Genomic DNA, 16,099 nt, shown 5'->3' with positions numbered 1-16,099 from the left:
TTGCGTGGATTCAGTAACCAAGACAACAGACACAGGAATTGCTGTTGTCATACTCTAGCCCATAAACTGGGATATCAACCTGGTTTTCTGTTGGAGTGGATTTTGCTTAGACTTTGTGCTCACAAAGTGGACTTTATTCAGAGATCTTGATCCTAACCCAGTTGATTCCAGTAGTTCTTGGAGTCCATAGCCAATGATGTGTTAAGAGCCTTACTCTAGAATGGTAAAGCCACTTGTAAGTTTTGTGGAGCATTTCAGATGAGCTCCTGAATCTTCATACATAATTATGCTATTATGTATTTCATAGACATCACAGAACAACAATTTTAGAAATGTTTTAGAGTTAAAAAAATATTTAATTGGTACACTTTTTCATATCCCTTCACCCAATAAAATCAGTTTGCCTTACTTAGCAGTCTTGCTGTACAAACCACAGGAGAGAGAAATTATAACGAATATATCATATTAGTGCAAGGAAGGGAAAGAGAAATAAGGAAATGTTTCTCTGGCAGATTTATTTGTTGTTGCATTTGTTGGTTTTAAATGGGATTTGTTTGAAATTGCTGGAAGCTTTGGAATATGGAAAGTAACCGCTGCAATGAATTTGGTGTTTGTTACTGTGACTTTGGCAATTGATTCCAGTCATGGCCTACCTTGGGGTGTATCTAGACTACGCTAGACTTTCGAAAGAGGAAATGCAAATTCTGCAGGAATTTGCATATATTCTTTCGAGCTCACTTTCGAAAGTGGCACTTTCGAAAGTGGAAGTAATTAAGACGCGGTTTTGTCAGCGAACCCTCCCGTTTGTTGACAAGCTGCTTTTCCTGAAAACGTGAGGTTTACACGGCTTGTCGATAAATGGGAGGGTTCACTGACAAAACCACGTCTCAATTACGTTCACTTTCATAAGTGCCACTTTCAAAGTGAGCTCGAAAGAAGATATGCAAATTCACGGGGAATTTGCATATCCTTTTGAAAATCTAGCGTAGTCTAGATACACCTCCAGGGAAAGTCTGTTAGATGAAGGTGGTGGAGTGATGTGTTATTGATAGACATGTAGCCCACAGTTCAGTGTGGTTCACCAGTAGCCCTGGAAGTTACAAGGTGTAGACTACAAATTGGCATGTTGAGAGAATTTCCTGGTGTCTGCAAGGGTGTACTCTACCCCCTCCTTCCAGCAGGAGAATTCAGCACTAATTGAGTTGGGGACACGAAGCAAGCAAGCAGAGAGGAGTCTGCTGAACTGTAATCCTGTTCTGTGCCCTTTAGGCTTAAGGGCTTAAAGAGTACCTTGAGAGGAGTTTAAATGACACAAAAGAGACCAAGAGTTTGGCAGTTTTTAAGGTTAATTATTGTGGGAGTTAGAACATTTACACAAGTGTTAACACTTCTCAGAACAGCATAGAAAACACACGTCTCACTTCGCTGTCAGGATGGAATGAATCTGTCATTGAGAGACTGGTTGAAACTGAGCTAGGGTAATAAAAGGGTTAGAGAAACAATGGAAGCCCTGAAGACTGAACAGTCTATGCTCAATAGAGGGAGGCTCTGGCAGGTGCAGTTGTGAACACAACATGGTCCTGACTGGAGACAAAGATCTGGGAATGGTCTTCTGGCAGAGGCTGGCTGCTCTTGCCTGGGACTGACTGAGGTCAGACTAGATGGGAATCTGCTACAGTTTGGCTGGAGAATTATGCTGACTTGGCCAAAGGGACTATGTTTTAGATTTTATTTCCTTGTGCTAGCATAACGACTTCCAGTGCTAGGCTCAAATTGTCAAATAAACCCTGCTCTGTTTTGAAAATGCTGTTTGGTGGCATTTCATATGCTTGTTGAGTGCATTAGTTCCTGAAGAGTGAGTAGACAGTTCTCTGACCAGCAGTCTGTCTTAATGTGAACTCGTAGGGGAGAATTGATAGCATGAAACAGGAGCAGTGAAGCCTGTTTCAGAGGTGGTGAGGTTGTGTAGTCCTGAGATTCCTCATGGATCTGGCATGTTACAGGGTTTCCTCCAAGAGACTGTTAAAATATAATAGCACTGATCCTGTGGATTAGGGATGTGAATAGGTAACTGGTTAACTGGTTATGATAAGCATAGACAGACAGATAGAAAGGCAGGCAGGCACTTAGAGACCCATTCTTAGTCTCTACCATCTCAACCAATTTATTCAGACTGAAGTTTCACATGGTCATGGTAGCATCTATTGTAATTCCATCCCTGGAAAAAGACATGTAGTTTACAGCTGTCAACATGGATGTCTGTTTTCACATGGACATTTACCCCACTCACTGATATTTCCTCAGATTCATAATTAGCCCTGACCACTTTCAGTAGACTACTCGGTATAGGCATTGTTGCCACTCCCAGGGTCTTTAAAAAGGTGTTCTCTGTTGTAGCAACCTCGGTCAGAAGTTGTGGACTTCCTGTACCATGATGATGAGGTAAGAGAGAGAGAGAGCTTGTGACACACTGTCATGTGGGTTATAATCTAGTCCATGATACCGTTCACAACGTTATCCTTGATGATGGAGCTGGTGTGTCAGCAATGAGATTGCCCAGGTGGCAGTATACCCCAAGCTCAATTTTGTCAGCATGCAACTGTCTCTTTGAGAGTCCATCTGTCTGTGCATCTGTGAGTCTGTTTGTAGGAGCCATAGGAGCTAGGACCATCAAATTTTGGTATGCAGTTTCCTCTTACCCTGACTAAAACCATGGTCAGGGATTGGTTGTGCCCAGAAAATTTGAGTGCCGGGAATGGGACCATATTTCATAACATGGAAAGGGAAGGAGTAGGGTGGAGAGGGTGCAAAAGGGACGGGGACAGACAGGAGGATGCAATGCTGAGAGTGTCCACTGGGGGCAGCTGCAGCACAAAGAGAGTGGCCTTCACCAAGATGGGGCTTCATCATCTTGCTTTCCAGTACACTGGTATGGAGCTTCCCCTCCCCCTGGTATGGAGCCTTCCCTGCAAACTGTGTGGGGATCATTGGAAGGGGGAAACAGCTCCCAGAGCCTGCCCCCCCTGTGAAGAGCCTGCAGGCTGTGGGGGGCGTTGGAGGAGAGACTGCCCTCCAGACAGCCTGCAGGCTATGGAAGGACAGCTGCAGGGGGGAGCAGCCCCTTGAGCTTGGCCCCTTCCCAGACAACTTTCAGGATGTGGGGGGGGGCACCCACTGGAGGAGGAGGTAGTGCCCCCAGCTTCGCCCTCCCCAAACAGGCAGCAGGCTATCCCTTTCTTCAATGCTCCTCACAGCCTGCAAGAGGGCTCCACCCCCGTCTTGAGCCTACCCACACCTCCCAACTCTCTGCCCTAAGCCACCCACTTCCTGCCTCTCCTTACTCCCAAACCCTCCCTCCAGCCTTCATTTAAAAAAAATACAATTATTTAAATAAAATGTACATTTTTCATCTATTTTTAAAAAAATCTTCAGTTAAAGACCTGAGCAACACTGGGTAAATCTTCCAGTACTTCATATTTCTGACTTCAAATACTGGAAAGATACATGCACATAAATAATGTATAGACATTCAGCAGATTACAAGCTTTCCAATGGTACCTTAAATAATTATTTTGCATACAGCATATTCCAGTTATGTCATATTTTATTCAGCAACATATTTTCATAAAGAACATGGGGTGCCTTTAGACATCTTGCTATTCACCAATCTCCATTGTGAAAACTGACTGTTCTTACCTTTTTCCCTGTCGTTTAACCAGTTATTGATCAATCACATGATCTTTCCTCTTATCCCATGACTCCCTATTTAATTTAAGAGCTTTTGGCGTGGGATCTTTTCTAAGTTTTTTTTTTTAATCCAAATAGTATATGATTGAGTGCATTGCCCTTATCCACATGCCTGCTGACTGTGCCAAAGGTTGATGAGGCAAAAGCCCCATGTTGACTCTCTTTCAGCCTATGATGTTCACCTATGTGTCTGCTTATAAACAAATGCAGAAAGCCAATATCATTTTCCTGTTTCTTGTTTTGTTATGTATTGCTCTTTGGCATTATATTAGCTTTCTGCCTTTGTTTCCTTGTCTGTTCAATGGGCATAATAATAGTGACCCTCCTTGGGAAAGTTCTTGAAGGTCTCCAGCTGAAAAGCACTACATGATTGCTAAGTATTATTATGATAAAATCATTGTTGTTTAAAGCAAGATAAAAGCGTTAACCCATTCTTCAGTTTTTCAGAATTTTACTAAAACTAGAAATTTATCCTTTCAGATTACCTTGGGACAATACGCTTCGGAGTGATCACGGATAAACAAATTGCAAAGGAAATTTCGTTGACGCGCTCGGGAAGTGTATACCTTCATAGACACGTCAATACTTCACTTGTGAGTACTATTATTATTAGTTAACATTTATATTTCAGTAGCAACCAGAGACAAACTAGGTTGGACTGAATGTGCTGGGAACTATATGAACATAGAATATATGACAGTGCTTTAAAGAGCACTCATAAAGCTGTCACGTTTTCTTATCCAGTCACCCAGTTTTGTGAGATCTCTTTTGAGCACTAGACAATCACATGGATTTAACTATTTTGAGTAATTTTGTATCATCCTCAGATTTTGCCACCTCACAATTAACTCCCTTTTCCACATTATTTATGAATTTGTTGAACAGCACATGTCCCAGTACAGATTCTTAAGAGCATCCTGCTTTTTACCTCTCTCCATTATGAAAACTGACTATTCTGACCCTTTGTATCCTATTGTTTAACCAATTACTGATCAATGACCGTATCTTTCCTCTTCTATTATGACTGCCTACTTAGCTTTAGAACTTTTGTGTGATCATTCTATTCTTACGGTAGGTTCAACCAATTTGCCTACCACTGAAGTCAGGCTTACCAGCCTTTAATTGTAAAGGTCATCTATAGAGTCTTTTTTTTAAAATCAGCTTTACATTGACTATCCTCCAGTCATCTGATACAGAAATTGATTTAGACAATAGATTACATACCACAGTTGGTAGTTCTGGAATTTCGTATTTTTGTTCTTTCAGAAGTCTTGGGTCCTGGTCTCAGTGACTTAATTCTGTTTGTTTGATTAGTTTGTCCCAATCTCTTCTACTAACACCTCAGTCTGGGATAGTTCCTTAGATTTGTCATCTAGAAAGAATGGCTTAACTGTGGGAAATACCTCTCATATCTTTTGCAGTGAAGACCTATGTAAAGAATACACATAGCTTCTTCATTATGGCCTTTTCTTCCTTGAGTATTCCTTTGGCACCTCAGTTGCCCAGTGACCCTGTGATTGATTGATTGATTGTTTGGTAGGCTTTTTACTTCTGATGTACTTAAAAAAGAATTTGCCATTTAGGTTTTTTTGCCTTTTGCTAGTTGCTCTTTTTGTTGTTGTTTTGGCCTGCCTAATTATACTTGCTAGAGTTTTTCCTTTTATGACAGGATACTGATTGTGGAATCACTGTGTCCCCTAAACTCTTCAGCCTGGGCTGCCTCTCACAATGGTTTACAAGTGACCAGCAGCAAACCTCTCCAGGAGCTGTTGTAACACAGCACAACTGAATGTGGGGCCCCATACCCAGCTATATTTTATGAATGCTCCCAGAGCTGCTCATGAATCACAGAGAAAGGCACCAGCCATATCCCCTCAGCTCTCAGCCTTGCACTGCCCAGGATGATGTATTAATGTATTAATTAGCTCACAGCTTAATCAATGGAAATTAGATATACACCAGCCTTTGACACGTGAGCCATTTAACAGACACTTCAGGCAAACTCACTAGTAAAGATAAACAGTCAAACAAATTTATTAATTACAAAAGATAGATGTTAAGTGACTAAGTGTTGAGCAAAAAGAGTTAATTACCAAAAGACAATAAAATATCATCATGCTGTCTAAACTCTCAAGCCTATTAAACTGGGCAGCATCTAAATTAAGTAGTTTTTTCTCACCCTACTAGATATTGTAATTCACAATGTACAGATTTGTCCCTTAAACTAGGAACAGCCTTCTGCTGAAGCCTTCAATCTTCTTCTCAGTGTCCTTGTTGCTTACAGCATAGGTGGGAGAAGAAAGACGAGGCAAAGCATGGGCCTGCTGTGTTTGGTTTTATACCCTTAGTTCATGTTCTTGCAGAACACAAGTCCAGGCATGTTTCATGGGTATTGCTGAGTCCCAGGCAAGGTGAAGCAATTCCCCTGATATGGCTCTCTTTCTCAACAGTGTTTGTTGAGGGCTGTTTAATACCCTGCCTGGGCATTGGTTACTTTCCACGCTGTTGTCTGTAGGGAGCTAAATAGCTGGCTGATTTGTCCAATGTATATCATGTTTTAGTGCCAACCATGCAACATTGTCAGTCCCCATAATACACGAGGTTCGAAGGGATGCCGGAAAGAATGAGACCACAACTGGGGGCTTAAAAAACAAAGATTGATTTTATTTTGATGAGGACTCTGGCGCCTAATGACTGTAAACTTAGTCACATGCACGGTCGCCAGACAATCATCAGAATGAAAAACAAACAAATCACCAAACAATATAAAACAATTCCCTGAGGCTTTTCTAAATCATAATAATTCCCAATAACTGCCCAGGGGTTAGAAACAGTCGAACTCACACTGATATTGTTCATAAATCTAACCATTTACACTATATTACACAAAGAACAGTTAAAACCCTTAACAACCACTATTTAAAAACTAACACAATAACTCTTAAACTACTGTTACTAAATAAACAATGAGGGGAAATGAAAATCAATTGGGATAGGGATAATTGCGGGGAAGAGGCGTCATACCGGTTCTGGAGACAGCAGGAACACGAGTACCAGCCACATGCTCACAAACTTTCTCCACTCAGGTCGACCCACTCGAGGTATGCTCAATGAGACACGAGGGGGGGGGGCGCAAGGCGACTGGGTGATCAGGCCAGATGTTCACTCCATGTGATTCCCCGCGTGAGAGGGTTCGGCTGCCTGTTTTATTGCCTGTGGACTTATCACCCCATAGGTTGGGTTTTGCCGCAGTGCGTGGAGTAAGCAGGCCTGACCACCAGTCAGTCCATTGGCTGATCTTTTACTGCAGTGGGTGGAGCGAGCAGGGGAAGATAATTAATTTATATGCCCTTATATGGGAAGCGCTCCGCCTCATAGACAGAGCCCCCTATACCAGCCTTTGAGGTATAACAGGCTGTGGCTCACCTGCGACGGGCAGCCAATGTTGATGTTCTGTCTCGGACAAACATAATCTCATAACAGTGGGTTTCAGCAGATTCATTTCCCCAGATAACTCATATGCCATGGTCCATATGCAAGATCACCATTTTATATGTATAAAAATATGAGGACTATGGGAGTTGCAAGAATTTCACTCTTGTGACTGTTCCTTCTAATTTTGGTTTAACTAGCTTTCTCATTTTTGTGCAGTTACCATTTTTGAAGTTAAATTCTACTATGATAGATTTCTTTTATATTTTCTCCCCTAGAAAGTAAAAAGTTAAATTTACTTTTTTTATGGTCCCTTTTATTGGGAGGGTCAGCTATATTCTCCTTTTGGACCAGATCCAGTGTGCCACTTAGGACTAACTCAAGTCTAGCCAGTGATCAGAACCAAAATCAGGAGACAGGCTAGGAAGACCAGTGGTGGAGTCTGAATCAGTGAATGAGAGCGAGGAACTACCTCCATGCTTTAATAATTTGCCTGGGTTTATAGTCTTCAAGGTTTATAGTGCTCTTCCTTGGCTGCTGAATGGCAGCCTGAATGTGCCAGTCATCCTCTTATCATAACTAAAAGCCAGGTAAGGGTTTGATTGTGCCAGGAAAACGGGGTGTGCCTGAAGTGGGATTGCTTCTCATAAAACCATACAGAAAAGAGACAGAATCACCAGGAAGTAAGGGGAAAGTACATAGTTTGCTGCATTCCTCAATCTGGCTGGGAGCAAAGGGGGCAGCGAATTAACCTGGAGCTGCCCCAGCCAGGGACATTCACCCCTCCCCCAGCTGTGCCCTCTGGAACTGCAGCAGCCATGGAGAAGCGCTTCTCACATGACTCCAAACTGCTGTGGTGAGAGAGGGCTATGGTGTCCTCTCTCCGCAGGACAGCCTGCATACTGAATCCTTCATCCCCAGCCATACCCTAGAACAGTGATTCAAATGAAGAAAAACAAAAGTTGATTTAAGGATCTGAGGAATGACGGGTAAATCTTCTAGTCAGATCATAAATGAGAAATCCACTCTGGGGTGTACCCTTCCATATTCTTTACATCCCTTTTCATAGATTCCTAGATTAGAAGGCCAGAAGGGATCATTGTGATCAGCTACCTCTTTTATAACAAAGGCCATAGAACTTCCCTAAAATAATTCCTAGGGTGTATCTTTTAAAACAGGGGTGGTGAATCTCAGACCTGGGGGCCGGATGTGGCCTCTATCTTGACTGGATCCGGCTCCCGAGGCTCAGCATTAGGGAACATGCACTGGCACTCCAGCCACTTACTCACAGGGCTGGAGCACACTAAGTCTACTAGCCTGGGCCCCCTAGGCTCTGGTGTGCGAGGGGAATGTGGAGAGCGTCTTTCTCCGTCTCAGTCAGGGGCGTCTCACTTTGCTTTTCACTTGTGTGTGGCCCCTGGATGATTTTTCTCTGGGTCAGCAGCCCCCAACCCAAAAAAGGTTCCCTGCCTCTGTTTTAGAAAAACATCCAGTTTTGGTTTTAAAATTGACAGCGATGGAGAGAGAATACATTACAACTTTTGGTAAATTGTTCTAATGGTTAATTATTCTCACTGTTAGAACATTTACACCTTATTTCTAGTCTGAATTTGTCTAGCTTAGACTTCTAGACTTCCTGCCCCTCCGCTAGACCTCCCTCTTCCTGGGCGCTCTAGTCCAGGAACACCCGTGGTCCAACATCTGGACCACAGATGGTGCCAGACCAGGCAGTCCGGGTTAAGGGAAATACAACCTATAGCAGCAAAACATAAACCTCAGCCTATGCTAACTCTGTCATTTCTCTTTTCTGATTAAAAACTGGAAATCCCAGTGAAGTGGAGAATTTCCATCAGAAAAAAATGAGAAGTAGTCAGAAGAGATTAGTAAATTTCCCAAAGAGAGATGGGTGCATCCTAAAAAGTGGTTCTCCAGAAGATGAGAGCACCAAGAACAGTTTCTTAATAATGCACAACTTCGATAAATTGCCTCGCCTTTCCTCCATCATTTTGAGTTAACTTCTGCTGAGCATGATTTTGTTTGAATGATGGTGAATGTTATCTTGAAAGTTTTGATCCTGAAAAGTCATGTAACAATTTCTAGGAAGAAATTCAACAGACATTCTAATTCTAAAATAAAATATGAAATCTTCACACTTCTAAACGGGAAAAAATAAGTAACATTCTTTATCTTTCTGGTATGTTTACATTTGTAATTAGCGGTTATCATTATTTTAATATAATTGTGTTAAATCAAATTTTAGTGACCCAGATTTTGATAACATTATTTGTACAAACATCCTGTATGCATTTCATCAGTTTACAATGCAGATAGGAGAAAGAGAGTATAATTAGAAAAATGCAGATTTTAATAAGTTTCTAATTACAAGAGAAGTAAATGATTATTCTGTCATCTTTGATTATAATAATCTGTTCATATGCTGTGATGATTTAGCTGGGCAAAAGTGGTTGCTGCTATATATAGGCATGCTCTTATTTTCTTTAATAATAAACAAACATGTTGTGGTGTTCAATTGCTTTGATTTGCAGATGTTCACTGGGAGCCTCAGAACTATGCACAGTCTATAAAGTGAGAGGAATTCTAAATAAAGGCAGATTAAATTGTTTTTTAACAGTGTTCAAGGTCAAAGTTATTTTCTGAACTGAATTGCCAAAACAGTGTTCATCTCTTTTGCCAAATAATTGTTTTAATACTTCATAGTAACCCAGAAGGAAACATTATAATATATGTTGCCATCAAATTTAAGATAAACTAACTTTTGGTTACCTAGGAGTGTGAGGGAAGATACAAAATGTAGACAGTTTTGCAACTTTCAGTATTAAGAAATGTCTCATGGATTGGTAATAGCTGTCAATAGAAATATTAATTGTGTATAATGTATTTTTCCTTGGTTCAAAGCTAACATGTGGTGCACATTGAGTTCTAAAGATACCTGATCTATTACACTCTTAGAAAAATTACTTAAATGAGTTAACTCAAAAACACTAATCCTAGTGTCAGCTATGTTCATGGAGGCCTGGTAGCTGGGAATGTTAATTTTAGTTGAAATTTATGAGGCTGGGGAAGCAATTAAGGACCTGAAATACAACTTTCAGAATAGCCATTCTGTGTGAAGGCCTTATCTCTGTATATGTCCTCGTTAACTGTGGAAATGATATGGAGATAAGGAAGGTATTTCTGGTTTATTCTACTCAAATTATGAAGAAAGATTTTCATGTATCACCTGAAACAGTAATTGGTGTCTGTGCAAACCTGTGATAATGGTGCATGATAAACAGCATGCTTTAATTCATGAAAGTGACTCCACAATTTAAATTCTTTTTTTAGAACATTGAATTAGTTAATCACACACAGTGATACCAAAGCTATTGAATTGCAGTCCCAGCTACATCAGGATCTTAAAGGAGATGCATTTAAAGGGAGTCAATGTGATGAAATTAGAGACATAGTGGGGAGGTTTTTCTGGTATCCCACCATAATGTATCAAGGTGAGTGGCACTATTAATCTGGAAACTGGGGTCTTTCACATTAGTGAAAATAAACATCAGAAGAGATTTGTAGCAGGTGTAGTGGAGAAATACAAAATTCCAAAGTCACTTGAAAACATTTTGGAATTTTTTTTGAAATGGATGCATGTTGATGGTTCAGAGTTTCCACACACTTTTATAGAAATGTTCACAAACCTCTAGTTGGTAGCACATTTGTTGACAAGACTAATGTGATACTTATACAGGTAACTTTTTGAAGTCAAAATTCTTTTTGCTTGTAAATAAAATCAAACATACTAAAGGATTATAATACGATTGTTTATTTCTAGTCTAGTGTATCTATTTTAGTCTGTCAAACATATTGTGAAAAAAGGCAGATGGCATTAATTTGTTCAGCCCCAAACCAAAGTTTAAGAATCATTGCTTTAGGCAGGGCCCTTGTTCTTTTCATTTCATTATCAGCATTCAGCAAAGAAGTAATAATAGAACAAGATTGAGGGAGTGCAGAGAGCATTAATTCAAGTTGTAATCAGAGCTACTAGATACAGAGATAAAAGCATTTACCAACATTGAGACAGCTTGACTGGAAAACAGAAGAATAAACGGAAACAATAAATTACTTTACAATTTGTTTTTGACTACCATTTGATAAATCTTAATTGAGAATTGGAAATACAGTGCACGAAACTTCAGAGTGAGATTCTACTCATGGTACTACTCATTGGGGAGGCACAAGGAAGAGTATCTAGGGAAGTATACGTGGAATGATGACTAGCATGAGAATGGTTCTTGAATAATGTCAGTAAGTCAGAGCTGTAATAGTGCCAACATATATATAACAATATATGTATATGTACATTTTATGTACCTCATTCATTAGTAAACAGTGTATTTAAATAAATGAGGAGGATTAATTATGATTTTTCCCTTTCAAGATTTATCCAAGTGAAGTCATGAACTACACAGCTGAGAATATTTGCAAGTGGGCTTTAGAAAATCGAGAGACACTTATACGTTGGTTGAGACCACATGGAGGAAAAAGCCTTCTACTAAACAATGAACTGAAGAAGGGACCAGCATTTTTCTTATTTATACCCTTCAATCCCTTAGCAGAAAGTCACCCTCTTTTAGATGAAGTGAGTGAAATATATTATTTTTATTGTGATAGATCATGCAGGCCTCAGTCACAGATCAGAATCCCATTGTTCCGGCACTATGCAAACAAAAAAAGGTCTGTTTGAGTGGGTTTACTTCTACTTTTTGTTCCATAAAGATCTAACTTGAAATTGTATGTATTGATACAGATTGGGTGCCAACTATGTGTTACTTGATGCAGGGCCCGATTAAGTTCTTTGTAGGCCCTAGGCACTCTCATAATCATAGGTCTTTAAATTAGAGAAATGCTCTATCGCCTATACACCTAAAAGTTAATTGTATGTTATACATGTATGTTTTTTGTTGACTAAAGCTAACAAATTATTAAGTTTGATTTAGCTGTTTTCTTTTCTTATTTTCAATTCAGTTATTAATTTTTGTAGGCCCTAAAGGTTTTTCTTGGGCTCTATGCACTGTGCCTATTGTGCTTAATGGGTAATGTGGCCCTGACTTGATGTTCCAGAAAAATGTAAAATGCTTATACTGGGTCTGATTTTTCTTCCCACCATGCACCACCCAAAGCTTGTGGTTTGTGATTGCTAATGGAAACTGTTATAGATCCTAATGATCATGAAGGACAGAGAGAGGGGAATGGTTATTATGTACTAGGTACTATGTTATGGTTGAATACTGCATACAGATGTGGTTGCCTCATCTGAAAAAAGATATATTGGCATTGGAAAAGGTTCAGAAAAGGGCAACAAAAAAGCTTAGGGGTTTGGAACAGGTCCCATATGAAGAGAGATTAAAAAGACTAGAACTTTTCAACTTAGAAAAGAGGAGACTAAGGTCTATAAAATCATGACTGGTGTGACAAAAGTGAATAAGGAAAAGTTATTTACTTGTTTCCATAACATAAGAACTAGGGGTCACCAAATGAAATTAATAGGTAGCAGGTTTAAAACAAACAAAAAGAAGTTTTTCTTCATGCAGCACACAGTCAACCTGTGGAACTCTTTGCCAGAAGAGGTTGTGAGGACCAGGACTTTAACTGGGTTCAAGAAAGAACTAGATAAATTCATGGAGGCTAGGTACATCAATGGCTGTTTGCCAGGATGAGGAGGACTGGTGTCCCTTGCCTCTGTCAGAGGCTGGGAATGAGTGACATGAGAGGGATTGCTTGAAGAGTCCCTGTTCTGTTCACTCCCTCTGAGGCACCTGGCATTGGCCACTGTCACAAGACAGGATACTGGGCTAGATGGACCTTTGGTCTGACTCAGTATGGCCATTCTTATGTTCTTATTCAATTGATTTTTACTTATTGAATTAATTAAGTCAACCTAATGTGGCCATTGAGAAATTGAAAGGATTTATTATAGTTCCTTCCAGTAGAAAATATAATAATTTACGAACATTTAACCCTATAAATTCCAGGGTGGTCCTTGCTATTATATTGGAAAAAGCAATATCAGATTATAAAGAAAGATTGAAGCTATATTTTGTGTTTGTAATTCATATCCATCTTGCACAATTTTTTTCTTGCAGCCTTTTTAAAGGGGGCATTTCTGGTCCTTGGAGTGTTTTTTCAGTAGACTGAACGGCATGCCTTTTTATTTATGAAATAATCTTCATTGTAATGTCACTTTTGTATTTAAGATATGTTGCTATCTTTGTACTGTTCAGCATCTTTAAGGCATTGTTTCATTTGCTTGAATCTGGTTAAAATCAAATTAGTATGTGTACACAGGATTAAGTGGCACTTCTATAGAATTATTGTAAATTACCAGTTTCAGTTTCAATAATATCTAATCTCAAAGTGGGCATATGAGACTCAAAATTGCTTGGTTTATAATCCAGAAATGTGTCCTTGAGTTGGCAGAGCATGTTTCTTAGTCAAATTTCCTCTTTCCCTTCTCTCAGCTAAGGAAATTAAACCAATAACATTCCAAGATTCTTGCTGTGATTAGTGGTCTGAGCATAGGATTGGGAACTTGGAATGGATCAGCATTAGTTTTAATTTTGGTTTTAGTTTTCCTAATGTAAATAATTTGCAGTAATCAAAGGTTGGTGTTTCAGATTTGTGTGGGGAGATGTAAATTTAAATTGAAAACAATTACAATTCTCATAATATTTCATTACATAAATAGACATTCATGAAGTGCTGGGTATCCGTGTGAAACTACATCAAAACTGTTAAAAACGAGTAGTCCTGTGACACCTTAGAGACTAATACATTTATTAGGTCATGAGCTTTCATGGGTAAAGCCTTCAGCAGATGAGTTAGAGTGGATACTGTGAGTTATCAGGTGTGTTATCTATACTTTCACAGACAAATCCAACTTTGGGGGACATATCAGTAGTATAGCTGAAACAAGAACTCGTGATCTTTTTACCAATACAATGTTACTGTTGTTATTGTGAGCATACCCAAGACCTAGACATGACAGGTTCCACTCCCGAAAGTCTTGCATTTACTGGCACACATCTCTGCATACATCTTTCTAGTTTATACGTTTTATAGTAGCATATTCTGTTTGCACACACAGTTATTGATAACCTTGTAATTCCTTATGTTTATTACAGACTGCAGGGTTGTTGTAAAGGGGCATTTGAGCCAGCAATTTAAAGTTGTAGCATATTTTCCAGTTCTGCTGGTACTATTTGTTTTGTGGGGTGATAGACTGTGGGAAGCATAATATTATGGCAAGTAATGGGTAAAAGTTTGGTTCTGGATCCAAACTTCGTCAAAGTTTAGTGGACTTCAGTTCTGAGGTTCTTGTTTGGGCCATTGAGAAGAGGAGGAAGGTTCACGTTGCAAAGTTCATGGTTTTCAGATACAGAACTCATTACAAAAAGGGATCTGAACTGAGAAGTTTTGCTCTGGATCCCATCGTTTACAACTGGGGACGATTTAGACCCACCATTTTTATTTGGCTCCTTTTCTAGTTGTGCGCTTCTGGGATTTCTTCAGGTCACAAAATACCTTATCTTTGAACTAATTAGCTTTTGCAGTATCTGTTTCTAGTTTTGTCTCTAGTGAAGTCAGCAATTTCCATAGTTTCCTTATTGCATATGGCACTGTACCAGTCAGTTTTCCTACAAAATCATTTGCAAGACTGAAAAAGAAGATTGGAAGGGAATTGAAGTGATTCCTGTAACAAACTACCCTCAGCATAAAGCAAGCTGAATTCAGCCTTTTTTGGCACAAATAATACACTCTAGTAATATTTAGGGATGTGAACATGAACCCGTGTGCACAGTTTACCAATGAGCTTGGGCTCATCGATTAAAGTGCATGGTTATATGCAGCCCTCCATCCCACACTGCTGCTTCTGGGAGGGAGAGGACGGTGGGAGCTGATGCTCATGGGGAGCCTACAGAGTCATCAGCGCAGAGGGTGGACAGCTCCATGGGAGCCTTCTTCCCCCACATATAAACCTTTAACAGTTGAAATTTTCAGTAGTTCCACCTTTTATCTAAATGAATTTTAACATACCCAGTAATATTAGACATAATCTATTTCAATAAAGTAAGAGTAGTACACCACGTCAATTATCTACTTTCTGATATAATGAATTTTAATTTAAGAGAAAATATTTATTTATGTCAAAGCATTAAATGAGATACCGGGCCTCTAGATTGCTGTAACATGACAGTGCAATAAAGGGGGCATAAGAAGCTACAGTATATTATGCAACTTGTTTACCACAAAGAGAAATTGTTACTGCAGCCAGCAGCCTTTGTGAATTTCATCTCTCTCTGAATCTGCCTGTAGGGCATTCACATAGCATGAAGCTGTCAATTTGTTGTATGTTAGCTCTGTTCAAAGAACTACAGATTTGTCTTATTAGAACTGATTGAAATAAGATTTTATAATGCAACTATGCTTTTCAGTTCAGAAAAATAATCAGTCTTCTCCTACATCTGTTCACATTCTTTAGTTATGATACAGCATTAAGGAATGAGCCTGTACAGAACTTAATCTGATGTTTTTTAGTATATACTAATAAAAGGTTGTACCGATGATTTCTCCAGTCTCCGAGGGATAGCCGTGTTAGTCTGTAACTTTAAAAACAAAAAGTCATCCTGTGGCACCTTAGAGATGAATAAATATATAGGATCATAAGCTTTAGTGCATAAAACCCACTTCATCAGATGAATTGGAGTGTGTCATGCCACGACCCTAGGCAGGGAGGCAGCTCCTTTTATCAACGAAAAAGCACAAACAAAAATATGGCCCACCCAGCTGAAGTTCCCATTTGGGGCCAGTTATAAATGTAAGTATGGCCTGCTTGGCCAAGGTTTACAGTTCAAGTTCC

The 16,099-nt window shown here is 39.6% G+C and overlaps 1 protein-coding gene across 3 annotated transcripts in view; it reads left to right on the top strand.

The window, feature by feature from the left end:
* TXNDC11 (thioredoxin domain containing 11) overlaps nucleotides 1-16,099 on the top strand; it is a 103,374-nt gene that overhangs the window by 59,467 nt on the left and 27,808 nt on the right. For all 3 annotated transcript variants that reach the window (XM_025190141.2, XM_006134121.3, XM_075899326.1), the window contains 2 exons: nucleotides 4,228-4,340; nucleotides 11,621-11,821. In XM_025190141.2, the coding sequence (XP_025045926.2) occupies nucleotides 4,228-4,340; nucleotides 11,621-11,821 (314 nt within the window). The remainder of the gene's footprint in view (nucleotides 1-4,227; nucleotides 4,341-11,620; nucleotides 11,822-16,099) is intronic.

The sequence above is a fragment of the Pelodiscus sinensis genome, chromosome 16 (assembly GCF_049634645.1).
Source record: "Pelodiscus sinensis isolate JC-2024 chromosome 16, ASM4963464v1, whole genome shotgun sequence".
In the NCBI taxonomy this organism is placed as follows: Eukaryota; Metazoa; Chordata; order Testudines; family Trionychidae; genus Pelodiscus; species Pelodiscus sinensis.
The sequence above is the reverse complement of the archived record's forward strand: the minus strand, read 5'-3'. Positions and strand labels throughout refer to the sequence as shown.